Source organism: Ascaphus truei, unplaced genomic scaffold (assembly GCF_040206685.1).
Source record: "Ascaphus truei isolate aAscTru1 unplaced genomic scaffold, aAscTru1.hap1 HAP1_SCAFFOLD_1315, whole genome shotgun sequence".
NCBI lineage: Eukaryota > Metazoa > Chordata > Amphibia > Anura > Ascaphidae > Ascaphus > Ascaphus truei.
Genome location: NW_027454191.1, coordinates 34,467 through 53,313, shown reverse-complemented (window position 1 = coordinate 53,313; position 18,847 = coordinate 34,467). Strand labels below are relative to the sequence as shown.

At 53.6% G+C, this 18,847-nt stretch overlaps 1 protein-coding gene across 1 annotated transcript; it reads left to right on the top strand.

The window, feature by feature from the left end:
- The first annotated feature begins 158 nt into the window (after positions 1–158).
- Positions 159–5,815, top strand: LOC142475664 (guanine nucleotide-binding protein G(I)/G(S)/G(T) subunit beta-1-like). The gene is made up of 3 exons (XM_075581436.1): positions 159–379; positions 3,597–3,813; positions 5,184–5,815. Exons 1-3 carry the CDS (start codon positions 242–244, stop codon positions 5,288–5,290), a joined length of 462 nt encoding a protein of 153 aa, XP_075437551.1. The 5' UTR covers positions 159–241; the 3' UTR covers positions 5,291–5,815.
- Positions 5,816–18,847: the final 13,032 nt, after the last annotated feature.

The window sequence follows — 18,847 nt, the reverse complement described above, 5'->3', positions numbered from 1 at the left end:
TGACACAGGGTGAGATTATGTTGGCGTGTGCGTGACACGGGGTGAGATTGTGGCTGCGTGTGTGACACGGGGTGAGATTATGTTGGCGTGTGCGTGACACGGGGTGAGATTGTGGCTGCGTGTGTGACACGGGGTGAGATTGTGTTGGCGTGTGCGTGACACGTGACGCCCTTGCAGTGCGCTCTGGGACATCGAGACGGGGCAGCAGACCACGGTGTTCTCGGGGCACAGCGGCGACGTCATGTCTCTGTCGCTGTCGCCCGATCGGAGGAGCTTCGTGTCCGGAGCGTGCGACGCGTCGGTGAAACTGTGGGACGTGAGGGACAGTATGTGCCGGCAAAACTTCACCGGGCACGAGTCCGACATCAACACCGTGTGTGTGAGTGAGCGCAGGGGGCGGGGCCGGGGGCGGGGCCGGGGAGACTGGGTGCGCCATGAGTCTTACTTCAGTACTCGCTCCCCTCTACAACACTTATTTCCTTCTCTCTCCCCCTCTCCTTCCCCACCTCTCCCCCCCTCTCTCCTCTCCCACCCCTCTCCCTCTCCTCCCTCCCTCTCCCCCTCCCCCCCTCCCTCCCCCCCCCTCCCCTCCCCCCCCTCCCTCCCTCCCTCTCCCCCCCCTCCCTCCCTCTCCCCCCTTCCCTCCTCTCTCCCCCTCCCTCCCCCCCCTCCCTCTCTCCCTCTCCTCTCCCCCCTCTCTCCCTCCTCCCACCTCTCCCCCCCCTCCCTCCCTCTCCCCCCCCTCCCTCCCTCTCCCCCCCCCCTCCCTCTCCCCCCCCATCCCTCCCTCTCCCCCCCCTCCCTCCCTCTCCCCCCCTCCCTCTCTCTCTCCCCCTCTCCCCCCTCCCTCCTCTCCCCCCCTCTCTCTCTCTCCCCCCCCCCTCCCTCTCCCCCCCCCTCCCTCCCTCCCCCCCCTCCCCCTCACCCCCCCCTCCCTCCCTCTCCCCCCCTCCCTCCCTCTCCCCCCCCTCCCCTCCCCCCCCCCTCCCCCCCCCCCTCCCCTCCCTCTCCCCCCCTCCCTCCCTCTCCCCCCCCTCCCTCCCTCTCCCCCCCCCCTCCCTCTCCCCCCCTCCCCTCCCCCCCCCCTCCTCTCCCCCCCCTCCCCTCCCCCCCCTCCCTCCTCCCCCCCCCCTCCCTCCCTCTCCCCCCCTCCCTCCCTCTCCCCCACCTCCCCTCCCCCCCCCTCCCCTCCCTCTCCCCCCCCTCCCTCCCACTCCCCCCCCTCCCTCCCTCTCCCCCCCCCCCTCCCTCTCCCCCCCCCTCCCTCCCTCTCCCCCCACCCCCTCCCCCCCCTCCCTCTCCCCCCCCTCCCTCTCCCCCCCCCCTCCCTCTCCTCCCCCCTCCTCCCTCCTCCCCCCCCTCCCTCCCACCCCCCCCTCCTCTCCTCCCCCACCTCCCTCCCCACCCCCCCTCTCTCTCCCACCCCCCCTCTCTCCCCCCCCCCTCTCTCCCACCCCCCTCTCTCCCCCCCCCCTCTCTCTCCCTCCCCCCCTCTCTCCCTCCTCCCCTCCCCCCTCTCTCTCCTCTCCCCCTCCCCTCTCTCCTCCCCTCCCCCTCTCTCCTCCCCCTCCCCCTCTCTCTCCCTCCCCCCTCTCTCTCCCTCCCCCCCTCTCTCTCCCTCCCCCCTCTCCTCCCTCCCCCCTCTCTCCCTCCCCTCCTCTCCCTCCCCCCCTCTCCCTCCCTCCCCCCCCTCTCCCTCCCTCCCCCCCTCTCCCTCCCTCCCCCCCTCTCCCTCCCTCCCCCCTCTCCCTCCCTTCCCCTCTCCCCCTCTCCCTCCCTCCCCCCCTCTCCCACCTCCCCCCTCTCCTCCCTCCCCCCCTCTCCCTCCCTCCCCCCCCTCTCCCTCCCTCCCCCCCTCTCCCTCCCCCCTCTCTCTCCTCCCTCCCCCCCTCTCTCTCCCTCCCCCCTCTCTCTCCCTCCCCCCCCCTCTCTCTCCCTCCCCCCCTCTCTCTCCCTCCCCCCCTCTCTCTCCCTCCCCCCCTCTCTCTCCCTCCCCCCCTCTCTCTCTCTCTCTCCCTCCCCCCCTCTCCCCACCTCTCCCTCCCCCACCTCACCTCTCCCTCCCTCCCCCCCCCCTCTCTCTCCCTCCCTCCCCCCCACCTCTCTCTCCCTCCCTCCCCCCCACCTCTCTCTCCCTCCCCCCCACCCCTCTCTCCCTCCCTCCCCCCACCCCCCCACCTCTCTCTCCCTCCCTCCCCCCACCCCCCCCCCACCTCTCTCTCCCTCCCCCCCCCACCTCTCTCTCCCTCCCCCCCCCACCTCTCTCTCCCTCCCCCCCCACCTCTCTCTCCCTCCCCCACCTCTCTCTCCCTCCCCCCACCTCTCTCCTCCCTCCCCCCCACCTCTCCCCCCCTCTCTCCCCTCCCCCCACCTCTCCCCCCCACCTCTCCCCCCCTCTCCCTCCCCCCCTCTCCCTCCCCCCCTCTCCCTCCCCCCCTCTCCCTCCCCCCCTCTCCCTACCTCCCTCCCTCCCCCCCTCTCCCTACCTCCCCTCCCCCTCCCCCCCCCCTCTCCCTCCCCCCCCTCTCTCTCCCCCCCCCCTCTCTCTCCCCCCCCCCTCTCTCTCCCCCCCCCCCTCTCTCTCCCTCCCTCCCTCCCCTCTCTCCCTCTCTCCCTCCCTCCCCTCTCTCCCTCCCTCCCTCCCCTCTCTCCCTCCCTCCCTCCCCTCTCTCCCTCCCTCCCTCCCCTCTCCCTCCCTCCCCCCCCTCTCTCCCTCCCTCCCCCCCCTCTCTCCCTCCCTCCCCCCTCTCCCTCCCCCCCTCTCCCTCCCTCCCCCCCTCTCCCTCCCTCCCCCCTCTCCCCCTCTCCCTCCCTCCCCCCTCTCCCCCTCTCCCCCCCCCTCTCCCTCCCTCCCCCCCCTCTCCCTCCCTCCCCCCCTCTCCCTCCCTCCCCTCTCCCTCCCCCACCTCTCCCTCCCTCCCCCCCCTCTCCCTCCCTCCCCCCTCCCTCCCCCCTCCCTCCCCCTCTCCTTCCCCCCTCCCTCCCCTCTCCCTCCCTCCCCTCTCCCTCCCCTCTCCCTCCCTCTCCTTCCCTCCCTCCCTCTCCTTCCCTCCCTCCCTCTCCTTCCCTCCCTCCCTCTCCTTCCCTCCCTCTCCCTCCCTCCCCTCTCCCTCCCCTCTTCCTCCCTCCCTCTCTCTCCCCCCTTCCTCCCTCCCTCCCTCCCCTCTCTCTCACTCCCCCTCCCCTCTCTCACTCCCCCTCCCCTCTCTCACTCCCCCTCCCCTCTCTCACTCCCCCTCCCCTCTCTCACTCCCCCTCCCCTCTCTCACTCCCCCTCCACTCTCTCACTCCCCCTCCCCTCTCTCCCTCCCCCTCCTCTCTCTCCCTCCCCCTTCCCCTCTGTCCCTCCCCCTTCCCCTCTGTCCCTCCCCCTTCCCCTCTGTCCCTCCCCTCCCCCCCCCTTCTGTCCCTCCCCCCTGACGCTCTCCCCCCCTCTGTTCCTCCCCCCTGACGCCCTCCCCCCCTCTGTCCCTCCCCCCTCTGTCCCTCCCCCCTCTGTCCCTCCCCCCTCTGTCCCTCCCCCCTCTGTCCCTCCCCCCTCTGTCCCTCCCCCCTCTGTCCCTCCCCCCTGACGCCCTTCCCCTCTCGCCCCCCAGTTCTTCCCTAACGGGAACGCGTTCACCACGGGTTCGGACGACGCGACTTGTCGCCTCTTCGACCTGCGGGCGGATCAGGAGCTGATGATGTATTCCCACGACGGGATTATCTGCGGTATCACCAGCGTGGCGTTCTCGCGCAGCGGCCGCCTCCTCCTCGCCGGGTACGACGACTTCAACTGCAACATCTGGGACGCCATGAAGGGGGACCGCGCCGGTGAGAGCCCCCTACATATCCCCTATATACCCTGCTATAGGGTCTGTGCCCCCCCCTTACTCCCTCCCATGTATACTTATAGGACTGTTATAGGGTCTGTGCCCCTCCCCCCCCCCCATACTCCCTCCCGTGTATACTTAAAGGGCTGTTATAGGGTCTGTGCCCCTCCCCCCCCCCCATACTCCCTCCCATGTATACTTATAGTGCTGTTATAGGGTCTGTGCCCCTCCCCCCCCCTATACTCCCTCCCATGTATACTTATAGGGCTGTTATAGGGTCTGTGCCCCTCCCCCCCCCCCCATACTCCCTCCCGTGTATACTTATGGGGCTGTTGTAGGATCTGTGCCCCTCCCCCATACTCCCTCCCGTGTATACTTATAGGGCTGTTATAGGGTCTGTGTCCCCCCCCCATACTCCCTCCCGTGTATACTTATAGGGCTGTTATAGGGTCTGTGCCCCTCCCCCATACTCCCTCCCGTGTATACTTATAGGGCTGTTGTAGGGTCTGTGCCCCCCCCATACTCCCTCCCATGTATACTTATAGGGCTGTTATAGGGTCTGTGCCCCTCCCCGATACTCCTCCCGTGTATACTTATAGGGCTGTTATAGGGTCTGTGTCCCTCCCCCATACTCCCTCCCGTGTATACTTATAGGGCTGTTGTAGGGTCTGTGCCCCCCCCCCATACTCCCTCCCATGTATACTTATAGGGCTGTTATAGGGTCTGTGTCCCCCATACTCCCTCCCGTGTATGCTTATGGGGCTGTTGTAGGGTCTGTGCCCCTCCCCCCCCATACTCCCTCCCCCCCCATGTATACTTATAGGGCTGTTATAGTGTCTGTGCCCCTCCCCCCCCCCCCCCATACTCCCTCCCATGTATACTTATAGGGCTGTTATAGGGTCTGTGCCCCCCCCCATATATACTTATAGTGCTGTTGTAGGGTCTGTTCCCCTCCCCCCCCCCATACTCCCTCCCGTGTATACTTATAGTGCTGTTATAGGGGTCTGTGTCCCCCATACTCCCTCCCATGTATACTTATAGGGCTGTTGTAGGGTCTGTGCCCCCCCCCCCCATATTCCCTCCCATGTATACTTATAGTGCTGTTGTAGGGTCTGTTCCCCTCCCCCCCCCCATACTCCCTCCCGTGTATACTTATAGTGCTGTTGTAGGGTCTGTTCCCCTCCCCCCCCCCATACTCCCTCCCGTGTATACTTATAGGGCTGTTATAGGGTCTGTGCCCCCCCCCATACTCCCTCCCGTGTATACTTATAGGGCTGTTATAGGGTCTGTGCCCCCCCCCATACTCCCTCCCATGTATACTTATAGTGCTGTAGGGTCTGTGTCCCACTTGTGGTGTTTTCTCTCACACAGGGGTCCTCGCCGGGCACGATAACAGGGTCAGCTGTTTGGGGGTCACAGACGACGGGATGGCCGTGGCCACCGGGTCATGGGACAGCTTCCTCAAAATCTGGAATTAAGATGCACCCCTCCCCCGAAATCCGGGGTACAAGAGACGGGAACCCCCACTGTAATATGGGGTCTGGGTAGAACCCCTTATATACCACCCTAAATAGCTTCATATGTGGGGTGCAGCCACCTCTAAGTCTCCCCCCTGGGATTTCACATTGAAGCCTTCCTCAAAAATGGGATCATGTAAGATGGCGGCGCGCGAGTTACCCGGAGTTACCCGACGTTCCTGTCCGCGAGTTACCCGACGTTCCTCTGCGTTATTTCTGTTTTTTGTCTTTTTTTTTTTTTTCCACCCGTTTTTGTTCTAATAAGAAACTGTCCAGGAAATAAATACAATATCGTCCCTCTCCCCCCCCCCCCCTCCCCCCTCCCCTCGCCCCAATCCCCCTGCCCTCGCCCCCTTCTCGCCCTGTCTTTTCTTTCTCTCCCCCCCCCCCCTTCTCGCCCTGTCTTTTCTTTCTCTCCCCCCCCCCCCCCCTTTTCCCATTAAACTCAACATCCTAAAAGTATTAAAACAAAAAAAAGGTATTAAATATCGGTAAAATCCCGTGTTATTATTCCGTCTTCCGGGCGTTTTCGTGTCGTAAGTTCCCAGGTAATTATATATATATTATCTGTAACTGTTACATACGCCTATAATATATATTATCTGTAACTGTGACATACGCCTATAATATATATTATCTGTAACTGTTTCATACGCTCATAATATATATTATCTGTAACTGTTACATACGCCTATAATATATATTATCTGTAACTGTTACATACGCCTATAATATATATTACCTGTAACTGTTACATACGCCTATAACATATATTATCTGTAACTGTTACATACGCCTATAATATATATTATCTGTAACGGTTACATACGCCTATAATATATATTACCTGTAACTGTAACATACGCCTATAATATATATTATCTGTAACTGTTACATACGCCTATAATATATATTATCTGTAACTGTTACATACGCCTATAATATATATTATCTGTAACTGTTACATACGCCTATAATATATATTATCTGTAACTGTTACATACGCCTATAATATATATTATCTGTAACGGTTACATACGCCTATAATATATATTACCTGTAACTGTTACATACGCCTATAATATATATTATCTGTAACTGTTACATACGCCTATAATATATATTATCTGTAACTGTTACATACGCCTATAATATATATTATCTGTAACTGTTACATACGCCTATAATATATATTATCTGTAACTGTTACATACGCCTATAATATATATTATCTGTAACTGTTACATACGCCTATAATATATATTATCTGTAACTGTTACATACGCCTATAATATATATTATCTGTAACTGTTACATACGCCTATAATATATATTATCTGTAACGGTTACATACGCCTATAATATATATTACCTGTAACTGTAACATACGCCTATAATATATATTATCTGTAACTGTTACATACGCCTATAATATATATTATCTGTAACTGTTACATACGCCTATAATATATATTATCTGTAACTGTTACATACGCCTATAATATATATTACCTGTAACTGTTACATACGCCTATAACATATATTACCTGTAACTGTTACATGCGCCTATAATATATATTACCTGTAACTGTTACATACGCCTATAATATATATTATCTGTAACTGTTACATACGCCTATAATATATATTATCTGTAACTGTTACATACGCCTATAATATATATTATCTGTAACTGTTACATACGCCTATAATATATATTACCTGTAACTGTTACATACGCCTATAACATATATTACCTGTAACTGTTACATGCGCCTATAATATATATTACCTGTAACTGTTACATACGCCTATAATATATATTATCTGTAACTGTTACATACGCCTATAATATATATTATCTGTAACTGTTACATAAGCCTATAATATATATTATCTGTAACTGTTACATACGCCTATAATATATATTATCTGTAACTGTTACATACGCCTATAATATATATTATCTGTAACTGTTACATACGCCTATAATATATATTATCTGTAACTGTTACACACGCCTATAATATATATTATCTGTAACGGTTACATACGCCTATAATATATATTACCTGTAACTGTTACATACATCTATAATATATATTACCTGTAACAGTTACATACGCCTATAACATATATTACCTGTAACTGTTACATGCGCCTATAATATATATTACCTGTAACTGTTACATACGCCTATAATATATATTATCTGTAACTGTTACATACGCCTATAATATATATTATCTGTAACTGTTACATACGCCTATAATATATATTATCTGTAACTGTTACATACGCCTATAATATATATTATCTGTAACTGTTACATACGCCTATAATATATATTATCTGTAACTGTTACATACGCCTATAATATATATTATCTGTAACTGTTACACACGCCTATAATATATATTATCTGTAACTGTTACATACACCTATAACATATATTATCTGTAACTGTTACATACGCCTATAATATATATTATCTGTAACGGTTACATACGCCTATAATATATATTACCTGTAACAGTTACATACGCCTATAATATATGTTATCTGTAACTGTTACATACGCCTATAATATATATTATCTGTAACTGTTACATACGCCTATAATATATATTATCTGTAACTGTTACATACGCCTATAATATATATTACCTGTAACTGTTACATACGCCTATAATATATATTATCTGTAACGGTTACATACGCCTATAATATATATTATCTGTAACTGTTACATACGCCTATAATATATATTACCTGTAACTGTTACATACGCCTATAATATATATTATCTGTAACTGTTACATACGCCTATAATATATATTATCTGTAACTGTTACATACGCCTATAATATATATTATCTGTAACTGTTACATACGCCTATAATATATATTATCTGTAACTGTTACATACGCCTATAATATATATTATCTGTAACTGTTACATACGCCTATAATATATATTACCTGTAACTGTTACATACGCCTATAATATATATTATCTGTAACTGTTACATACGCCTATAATATATATTACCTGTAACTGCATGCAATGTCCTGTATATAATGTGTATATACCCTGCTCACTTAATGAGCGTGAGGATATATAATGGAATGTATAGGTATAAACTTGGTCCAGATGGTGAACATATCCCAACCCTGTCACGGTAGACCAAGCCTATTAACACTTTCATTACCGGGATTGATTGAGAAAAGCAGAGAGATAAAATAAATTGCATTTATTCACATAAGGAACATACACAACTATGTTACACAAATGACAGGAAAAAGCCACACTGACTTTGGAAACTGGGATAACAAAACGAATCTTTCAAACACACAGCTAAATCATCCCGGTCACTTCTCCTTCCCGTGGCCTCCGGCTGTTGCAATCTGGTCACTTATCCTCTGACTATTTACTCAGAGCTGAAACTCCTCCAATGGGGCTGAACCTCAGGTGAATCACACAAGATGGAACGGGTGGATCTCTTTACGTGATGGAACGGATGGATCTCTTTGATGGATCTGTCCGACTGACTGCACCAACTTCTAAAAACTCCAAATGCCCTATTTCCATAATGTACAGCCAATCTCTGGCGTGGGAACCAATTTCTCCACCTATAGCCAGGTTCCTTCAGTCCTGCAACAACTGGCACACAGCCTCAGTATCGCAACTGAGCATGTGCAACAAAAAATGTCATCTTCCCCCACCTGTCACCTTGCTTCAAAGTAGTGAGAGAACATGTGCCCTGCCCCCCCCTCTCCCCCCCCCAGCTCAAATGCCACATGGCTTCTTTGATCTGAGGACCTCAATTAGCACAGATGAGCTAACAAACGATTCACACCTCTCGTTCCTTGCGTTTGAACTGACTCTGGGTGCTTATTTAGCCTTCAGATCGCACAAAATGTCTCCTCTGTTAGCCCTCAGCCCTCGCTGGGTCTGTGCAGACTAAAGATCCTGTCTAGTTTAATGGTTCATCATATCTTAAAACACTGCTGCTTAAAAAATATACTGGTTACAATAACCTATACTCGTCTACAATTCTGCATTAACATGCACTGAGCCTGTTGGGGGAGAGAGCGCGAAAACCTTAACTGCTGCTACACTTTAAAACCGAACTTCCACCGGTTTAAACATTTTCCTTACCCCCCAATAACCTGCTCCGCTTTCTCACCAAGCTGGCGTTATTCCCTGAACCCCTAAACTGGGCTCAGTATACCTGGGCATGCATGTGGGTACCTCTGCTATACTGGGGAGCCCCTAAGGACTTTGTGTGTATACCTGCAGGTATATTTTAACCCCTTCATACCCCTTTACCTTGTCTGGAAGATGCTGCAGCGGGGACTCTGGCGGTGAGCCGTGAGAGCGGTTTCAGGGTCCGAGGTTGGCGGAGTAATGCGCTTAGCTGTATCAGAGGATATCACTCCATCTCCGGATACAACTTTTGGGGTATCCCATAACCCGGAACCCCGCTACATAGACGCATTCTGCAAAGACTTTCTCCGCCAAAGCCCCTGAAACTTACAGCCCAGAAACCTCCCGATCCCAGCACCCCCAGAGAGGAATAAAATCTCATCATTCTTTAGTGTCGCAGAATCAGTACGCAGCTGCAGTAATACATTTTTGACATCTGGGTCCCAGAGCTGACACTCTAAGGCCCCAACACACGGGTCAGGGTTAACCAAGCGGGCCTGATCTTTATTATAAGCCGGGTTAACCCCTTCCCCGTCAAACGCCCCCACTCCCCCTAAGGATAGCTATCTTCCCCCCACATCCCCCCGAAGGACACCCCCTTAATAAGGAAACAAACTCCACCACACGATTGTCTTAACCAAATCTGCATTTTAATCGTCTAACAAACAAACCAGCTGGTTAACGTGGGAGGGGGGACCCCCCCCCCCCATAATACAACAGCAGCGAGGGGAGAAAGATGGTGGATCCATTCCCAAAGCCCCCACCCCCCCTTGTAGTGGCACTCTCCCCCCTCCCCCCGCAGCAACGGGACACAGACCCCAGTTTGGAAAGGACCCCAAATTGGCAGGGGCGTAAGGAAACCCCGTAGCCTTGTACAATCCTAGAGGGACAGCGGTGCCCCCCTGTGATGGGATAAGAGGGCGTCTCACACACGGGATTCCTATAAGATAATAGGGACAGCGGTGCCTCCCTGTGATGGGATAAGAGGGCGTCTCACACACAGGGGATTCCTATAAGGTAATAGGGACAGAGGTGCCCCCCTGTGATGGGATAAGAGGGCGTCTCACACACAGGATTCCTATAAGATAATAGGGACAGCGGTGCCTCCCTGTGATGGGATAAGAGGGCGTCTCACACACAGGGGATTCCTATAAGGTAATAGGGACAGCGGCGCCCCCCTGTGATGGGATAAGAGGCGTCTCACACACAGGGGATTCCTATAAGGTAATAGGGACAGCGGTGCCTCCCTGTGATGGGATAAGAGGGCGTCTCACACACACAGGATTCCTATAAGGTAATAGGGACATCGGCGCCCCCCTGTGATGGGATAAGAGGGCGTCTCACACACGGGATTCCTATAAGATAATAGGGACAGCGGCGCCCCCCTGTGATGGGATAAGAGGGCGTCTCACACACGGGATTCCTATAAGATAATAGGGACAGCGGTGCCCCCCTGTGATGGGATAAGAGGGCGTCTCACACACAGGATTCCTATAAGGTAATAGGGACAGCGGCGCCTCCCTGTGATGGGATAAGAGGGCGTCTCACACACGGGATTCCTATAAGGTAATAGGGACAGCGGTGCCCCCCTGTGATGGGATAAGAGGGTGTCTCACACACAGGATTCCTATAAGGTAATAGGGACAGCGGTGCCTCCCTGTGATGGGATAAGAGGGCGTCTCACACACACAGGGGATTCCTATAAGGTAATAGGGACAGCGGTGCCTCCCTGTGATGGGATAAGAGGCGTCTCACACACAGGGGATTCCTATAAGGTAATAGGGACAGCGGTGCCTCCCTGTGATGGGATAAGAGGGCGTCTCACACACACAGGATTCCTATAAGGTAATAGGGACATCGGCGCCCCCCTGTGATGGGATAAGAGGGCGTCTCACACACGGGATTCCTATAAGATAATAGGGACAGCGGTGCCTCCCTGTGATGGGATAAGAGGGCGTCTCACACACAGGGGATTCCTATAAGGTAATAGGGACAGAGGTGCCCCCCTGTGATGGGATAAGAGGGCGTCTCACACACAGGATTCCTATAAGATAATAGGGACAGCGGTGCCTCCCTGTGATGGGATAAGAGGGCGTCTCACACACAGGGGATTCCTATAAGGTAATAGGGACAGCGGCGCCCCCCTGTGATGGGATAAGAGGCGTCTCACACACAGGGGATTCCTATAAGGTAATAGGGACAGCGGTGCCTCCCTGTGATGGGATAAGAGGGCGTCTCACACACACAGGATTCCTATAAGGTAATAGGGACATCGGCGCCCCCCTGTGATGGGATAAGAGGGCGTCTCACACACGGGATTCCTATAAGATAATAGGGACAGCGGCGCCCCCCTGTGATGGGATAAGAGGGCGTCTCACACACGGGATTCCTATAAGATAATAGGGACAGCGGTGCCCCCCTGTGATGGGATAAGAGGGCGTCTCACACACAGGATTCCTATAAGGTAATAGGGACAGCGGCGCCTCCCTGTGATGGGATAAGAGGGCGTCTCACACACGGGATTCCTATAAGGTAATAGGGACAGCGGTGCCCCCCTGTGATGGGATAAGAGGGTGTCTCACACACAGGATTCCTATAAGGTAATAGGGACAGCGGTGCCTCCCTGTGATGGGATAAGAGGGCGTCTCACACACACAGGGGATTCCTATAAGGTAATAGGGACAGCGGTGCCTCCCTGTGATGGGATAAGAGGCGTCTCACACACAGGGGATTCCTATAAGGTAATAGGGACAGCGGTGCCTCCCTGTGATGGGATAAGAGGGCGTCTCACACACACAGGATTCCTATAAGGTAATAGGGACATCGGCGCCCCCCTGTGATGGGATAAGAGGGCGTCTCACACACGGGATTCCTATAAGATAATAGGGACAGCGGCGCCCCCCTGTGATGGGATAAGAGGGCGTCTCACACACACAGGATTCCTATAAGGTAATAGGGACAGCGTTGCCCCCCTGTGATGGGATAAGGGGGCGTCTCACACACGGGATTCCTATAAGGTAATAGGGACAGCAGCGCCCCCCTGTGATGGGATAAGAGGGCGTCTCACACACACGGGATTCCTATAAGGTAATAGGGACAGCGGTGCCTCCCTGTGATGGGATAAGAGGGTGTCTCACACACGGGATTCCTATAAGGTAATAGGGACAGCGGTGCCTCCCTGTGATGGGATAAGAGGGCGTCTCACACACGGGATTCCTATAAGGTAATAGGGACAGCGGTGCCTCCCTGTGATGGGATAAGAGGGCGTCTCACACACAGGGGATTCCTATAAGGTAATAGGGACAGCGGTGCCTCCCTGTGATGGGATAAGAGGGCGTCACACACACAGGATTCCTATAAGGTAATAGGGACAGCGGTGCCCCCCTGTGATGGGATAAGAGGGCGTCTCACACACGGGATTCCTATAAGGTAATAGGGACAGCGGTGCCTCCCTGTGATGGGATAAGAGGGCGTCTCACACAAAGGATTCCTATAAGGTAATAGGGACAGCGGTGCCCCCCTGTGATGGGATAAGAAGGTGTCTCACACACGGGATTCCTATAAGGTAATAGGGACAGCGGTGCCTCCCTGTGATGGGATAAGAGGGCGTCTCACACAAAGGATTCCTATAAGGTAATAGGGACAGCGGTGCCCCCCTGTGATGGGATAAGAGGGCGTCTCACACACAGGGCATTCCTATAAGATAATAGAGACAGCGGTGCCTCCCTGTGATGGGATAAGAGGACGTCTCACACACACACGGGATTCCTATAAGGTAATAGGGACAGCGGTGCCTCCCTGTGATGGGATAAGAGGGCGTCTCACACACAGGATTCCTATAAGATAATAGGGACAGCGGTGCCTCCCTGTGATGGGATAAGAGGGCGTCTCACACACAGGGGATTCCTATAAGGTAATAGGGACAGCGGTGCCCCCCTGTGATGGGATAAGAGGGCGTCTCACACACAGGATTCCTATAAGGTAATAGGGACAGCGGTGCTCCCCTGTGATGGGATAAGAGGGCGTCTCACACACAGGGGATTCCTATAAGATAATAGGGACAGCGGTGCCTCCCTGTGATGGGATAAGAGGACGTCTCACACACACACGGGATTCCTATAAGGTAATAGGGACAGCGGTGCCTCCCTGTGATGGGATAAGAGGGCATCTCACACACACGGGATTCCTATAAGATAATAGGGACAGCGGTGCCTCCCTGTGATGGGATAAGAGGGCGTCTCACACACAGGATTCCTATAAGGTAATAGGGACAGCGGTGCTCCCCTGTGATGGGATAAGAGGGCATCTCACACACACGGGATTCCTATAAGGTAATAGGGACAGCGGTGCCCCCCTGTGATGGGATAAGAGGGCGTCTCACACACACAGGATTCCTATAAGGTAATAGGGACAGCGGTGCCCCCCTGTGATGGGATAAGAGGGCGTCTCACACACACGGGATTCCTATAAGGTAATAGGGATAGCGGTGCCCCCCTGTGATGGGATAAGAGGGTGTCTCACACACAGGATTCCTATAAGGTAATAGGGACAGCGGCGCCCCCCTGTGATGGGATAAGAGGGCGTCTCACACACAGGATTCCTATAAGGTAATAGGGACAGCGGTGCCTCCCTGTGATGGGATAAGAGGGCGTCTCACACACAGGATTCCTATAAGATAATAGGGACAGCGGTGCCCCCTGTGATGGGATAAGAGGGCGTCTCACACACACGGGATTCCTATAAGGTAATAGGGACAGCGGCGCCCCCCTGTGATGGGATAAGAGGGCGTCTCACACACGGGATTCCTATAAGGTAATAGGGACAGCGGTGCCCCCCTGTGATGGGATAAGAGGGCGTCTCACACACAGGATTCCTATAAGGTAATAGGGACAGCGGTGCCTCCCTGTGATGGGATAAGAGGGCGTCTCACACACGGGATTCCTATAAGGTAATAGGGACAGCGGTGCCTCCCTGTGATGGGATAAGAGGGCGTCTCACACACGGGATTCCTATAAGGTAATAGGGTCAGCGGTGCCCCCCTGTGATGGGATAAGAGGGCGTCTCACACACAGGGGATTCCTATAAGGTAATAGGGACAGCAGCGCCTCCCTGTGATGGGATAAGAGGGCGTCTCACACACGGGATTCCTATAAGGTAATAGGGACAGCGGTGCCCCCCTGTGATGGGATAAGAGGGCGTCTCACACACAGGATTCCTATAAGGTAATAGGGACAGCGGTGCCTCCCTGTGATGGGATAAGAGGGCGTCTCACACACGGGATTCCTATAAGGTAATAGGGACAGCGGTGCCTCCCTGTGATGGGATAAGAGGGCGTCTCACACACGGGATTCCTATAAGGTAATAGGGTCAGCGGTGCCCCCCTGTGATGGGATAAGAGGGCGTCTCACACACAGGGGATTCCTATAAGGTAATAGGGACAGCAGCGCCTCCCTGTGATGGGATAAGAGGGCGTCTCACACACAGGATTCCTATAAGATAATAGGGACAGCGGCGCCCCCCTGTGATGGGATAAGAGGGCGTCTCACACACACGGGATTCCTATAAGATAATAGGGACAGCGGTGCCTCCCTGTGATGGGATAAGAGAGCGTCTCACACACAGGATTCCTATAAGGTAATAGGGACAGCGGTGCCTCCCTGTGATGGGATAAGAGGGCGTCTCACACACGGGATTCCTATAAGGTAATAGGGACAGCGGTGCCTCCCTGTGATGGGATAAGAGGGCGTCTCACACAAAGGATTCCTATAAGGTAATAGGGACAGCGGTGCCCCCCTGTGATGGGATAAGAAGGTGTCTCACACACGGGATTCCTATAAGGTAATAGGGACAGCGGTGCCTCCCTGTGATGGGATAAGAGGGCGTCTCACACAAAGGATTCCTATAAGGTAATAGGGACAGCGGTGCCCCCCTGTGATGGGATAAGAGGGCGTCTCACACACAGGGCATTCCTATAAGATAATAGAGACAGCGGTGCCTCCCTGTGATGGGATAAGAGGACGTCTCACACACACACGGGATTCCTATAAGGTAATAGGGACAGCGGTGCCTCCCTGTGATGGGATAAGAGGGCGTCTCACACACAGGATTCCTATAAGATAATAGGGACAGCGGTGCCTCCCTGTGATGGGATAAGAGGGCGTCTCACACACAGGATTCCTATAAGGTAATAGGGACAGCGGTGCTCCCCTGTGATGGGATAAGAGGGCGTCTCACACACAGGGGATTCCTATAAGATAATAGGGACAGCGGTGCCTCCCTGTGATGGGATAAGAGGACGTCTCACACACACACGGGATTCCTATAAGGTAATAGGGACAGCGGTGCCTCCCTGTGATGGGATAAGAGGGCATCTCACACACACGGGATTCCTATAAGATAATAGGGACAGCGGTGCCTCCCTGTGATGGGATAAGAGGGCGTCTCACACACAGGATTCCTATAAGGTAATAGGGACAGCGGTGCTCCCCTGTGATGGGATAAGAGGGCATCTCACACACACGGGATTCCTATAAGGTAATAGGGACAGCGGTGCCCCCCTGTGATGGGATAAGAGGGCGTCTCACACACACAGGATTCCTATAAGGTAATAGGGACAGCGGTGCCCCCCTGTGATGGGATAAGAGGGCGTCTCACACACACGGGATTCCTATAAGGTAATAGGGATAGCGGTGCCCCCCTGTGATGGGATAAGAGGGTGTCTCACACACAGGATTCCTATAAGGTAATAGGGACAGCGGCGCCCCCCTGTGATGGGATAAGAGGGCGTCTCACACACAGGATTCCTATAAGGTAATAGGGACAGCGGTGCCTCCCTGTGATGGGATAAGAGGGCGTCTCACACACAGGATTCCTATAAGATAATAGGGACAGCGGTGCCCCCTGTGATGGGATAAGAGGGCGTCTCACACACACGGGATTCCTATAAGGTAATAGGGACAGCGGCGCCCCCCTGTGATGGGATAAGAGGGCGTCTCACACACGGGATTCCTATAAGGTAATAGGGACAGCGGTGCCCCCCTGTGATGGGATAAGAGGGCGTCTCACACACAGGATTCCTATAAGGTAATAGGGACAGCAGCGCCCCCTGTGATGGGATAAGAGGGCGTCTCACACACACAGGATTCCTATAAGGTAATAGGGACAGTGGTGCCTCCCTGTGATGGGATAAGAGGGCGTCTCACACACGGGATTCCTATAAGGTAATAGGGACAGCGGTGCCTCCCTGTGATGGGATAAGAGGGCGTCTCACACACGGGATTCCTATAAGGTAATAGGGTCAGCGGTGCCCCCCTGTGATGGGATAAGAGGGCGTCTCACACACAGGGGATTCCTATAAGGTAATAGGGACAGCAGCGCCTCCCTGTGATGGGATAAGAGGGCGTCTCACACACAGGATTCCTATAAGGTAATAGGGACAGCAGCGCCTCCCTGTGATGGGATAAGAGGGCGTCTCACACACACGGGATTCCTATAAGGTAATAGGGACAGCGGCGCCCCCCTGTGATGGGATAAGAGGGCGTCTCACACACGGGATTCCTATAAGGTAATAGGGACAGCGGTGCCCCCCTGTGATGGGATAAGAGGGCGTCTCACACACAGGATTCCTATAAGGTAATAGGGACAGCGGTGCCTCCCTGTGATGGGATAAGAGGGCGTCTCACACACGGGATTCCTATAAGGTAATAGGGACAGCGGTGCCCCCTGTGATGGGATAAGAGGGCGTCACACACAGGGGATTCCTATAAGGTAATAGGGTCAGCGGTGCCCCCCTGTGATGGGATAAGAGGGCGTCTCACACACAGGGGATTCCTATAAGGTAATAGGGACAGCAGCGCCTCCCTGTGATGGGATAAGAGGGCGTCTCACACACAGGATTCCTATAAGATAATAGGGACAGCGGCGCCCCCCTGTGATGGGATAAGGGGGCGTCTCACACACGGGATTCCTATAAGGTAATAGGGACAGCGGTGCCCCCCTGTGATGGGATAAGAGGGCGTCTCACACACACGGGATTCCTATAAGATAATAGGGACAGCGGTGCCTCCCTGTGATGGGATAAGAGAGCGTCTCACACACACGGGATTCCTATAAGATAATAGGGACAGCGGTGCCTCCCTGTGATGGGATAAGAGAGCGTCTCACACACAGGATTCCTATAAGATAATAGGGACAGCGGTGCCTCCCTGTGATGGGATAAGAGGGCGTCTCACACACGGGATCCCTATAAGGTAATAGGGACAGCGGTGCCTCCCTGTGATGGGATAAGAGGGCGTCTCACACACAGGATTCCTATAAGGTAATAGGGACAGAGGTGCCCCCCTGTGATGGGATAAGAGGGCGTCTCACACACACAGGATCCCTATAAGGTAATAGGGACAGCGGCGCCCCCCTGTGATGGGATAAGAGGGTGTCTCACACACACAGGGGATTCCTATAAGGTAATAGGGACTGCGGTTCCTCCCTGTGATGGGATAAGAGGGCGTCTCACACACGGGGGATTCCTATAAGGTAATAGGGACAGCGGTGCCTCCCTGTGATGGGATAAGAGGGTGTCTCACACACACAGGGGATTCCTATAAGGTAATAGGGACAGCGGCGCCCCCCTGTGATGGGATAAGAGGGCGTCTCACACACGGGATCCCTATAAGGTAATAGGGACAGCGGTGCCTCCCTGTGATGGGATAAGAGGGCGTCTCACACACGGGATCCCTATAAGGTAATAGGGACAGCTGTGCCTCCCTGTGATGGGATAAGAGGGCGTCTCACACACGGGATTCCTATAAGGTAATAGGGACAGAGGTGCCTCCCTGTGATGGGATAAGAGGGCGTCTCACACACGGGATTCCTATAAGGTAATAGGGACAGCGGTGCCCCCCTGTGATGGGATAAGAGGGCGTCTCACACACACGGGATTCCTATAAGATAATAGGGACAGCGGTGCCTCCCTGTGATGGGATAAGAGAGCGTCTCACACACAGGATTCCTATAAGATAATAGGGACAGCGGTGCCTCCCTGTGATGGGATAAGAGGGCGTCTCACACACGGGATCCCTATAAGGTAATAGGGACAGCGGTGCCTCCCTGTGATGGGATAAGAGGGCGTCTCACACACAGGATTCCTATAAGGTAATAGGGACAGAGGTGCCCCCCTGTGATGGGATAAGAGGGCGTCTCACACACACAGGATCCCTATAAGGTAATAGGGACAGCGGCGCCCCCCTGTGATGGGATAAGAGGGTGTCTCACACACACAGGGGATTCCTATAAGGTAATAGGGACTGCGGTTC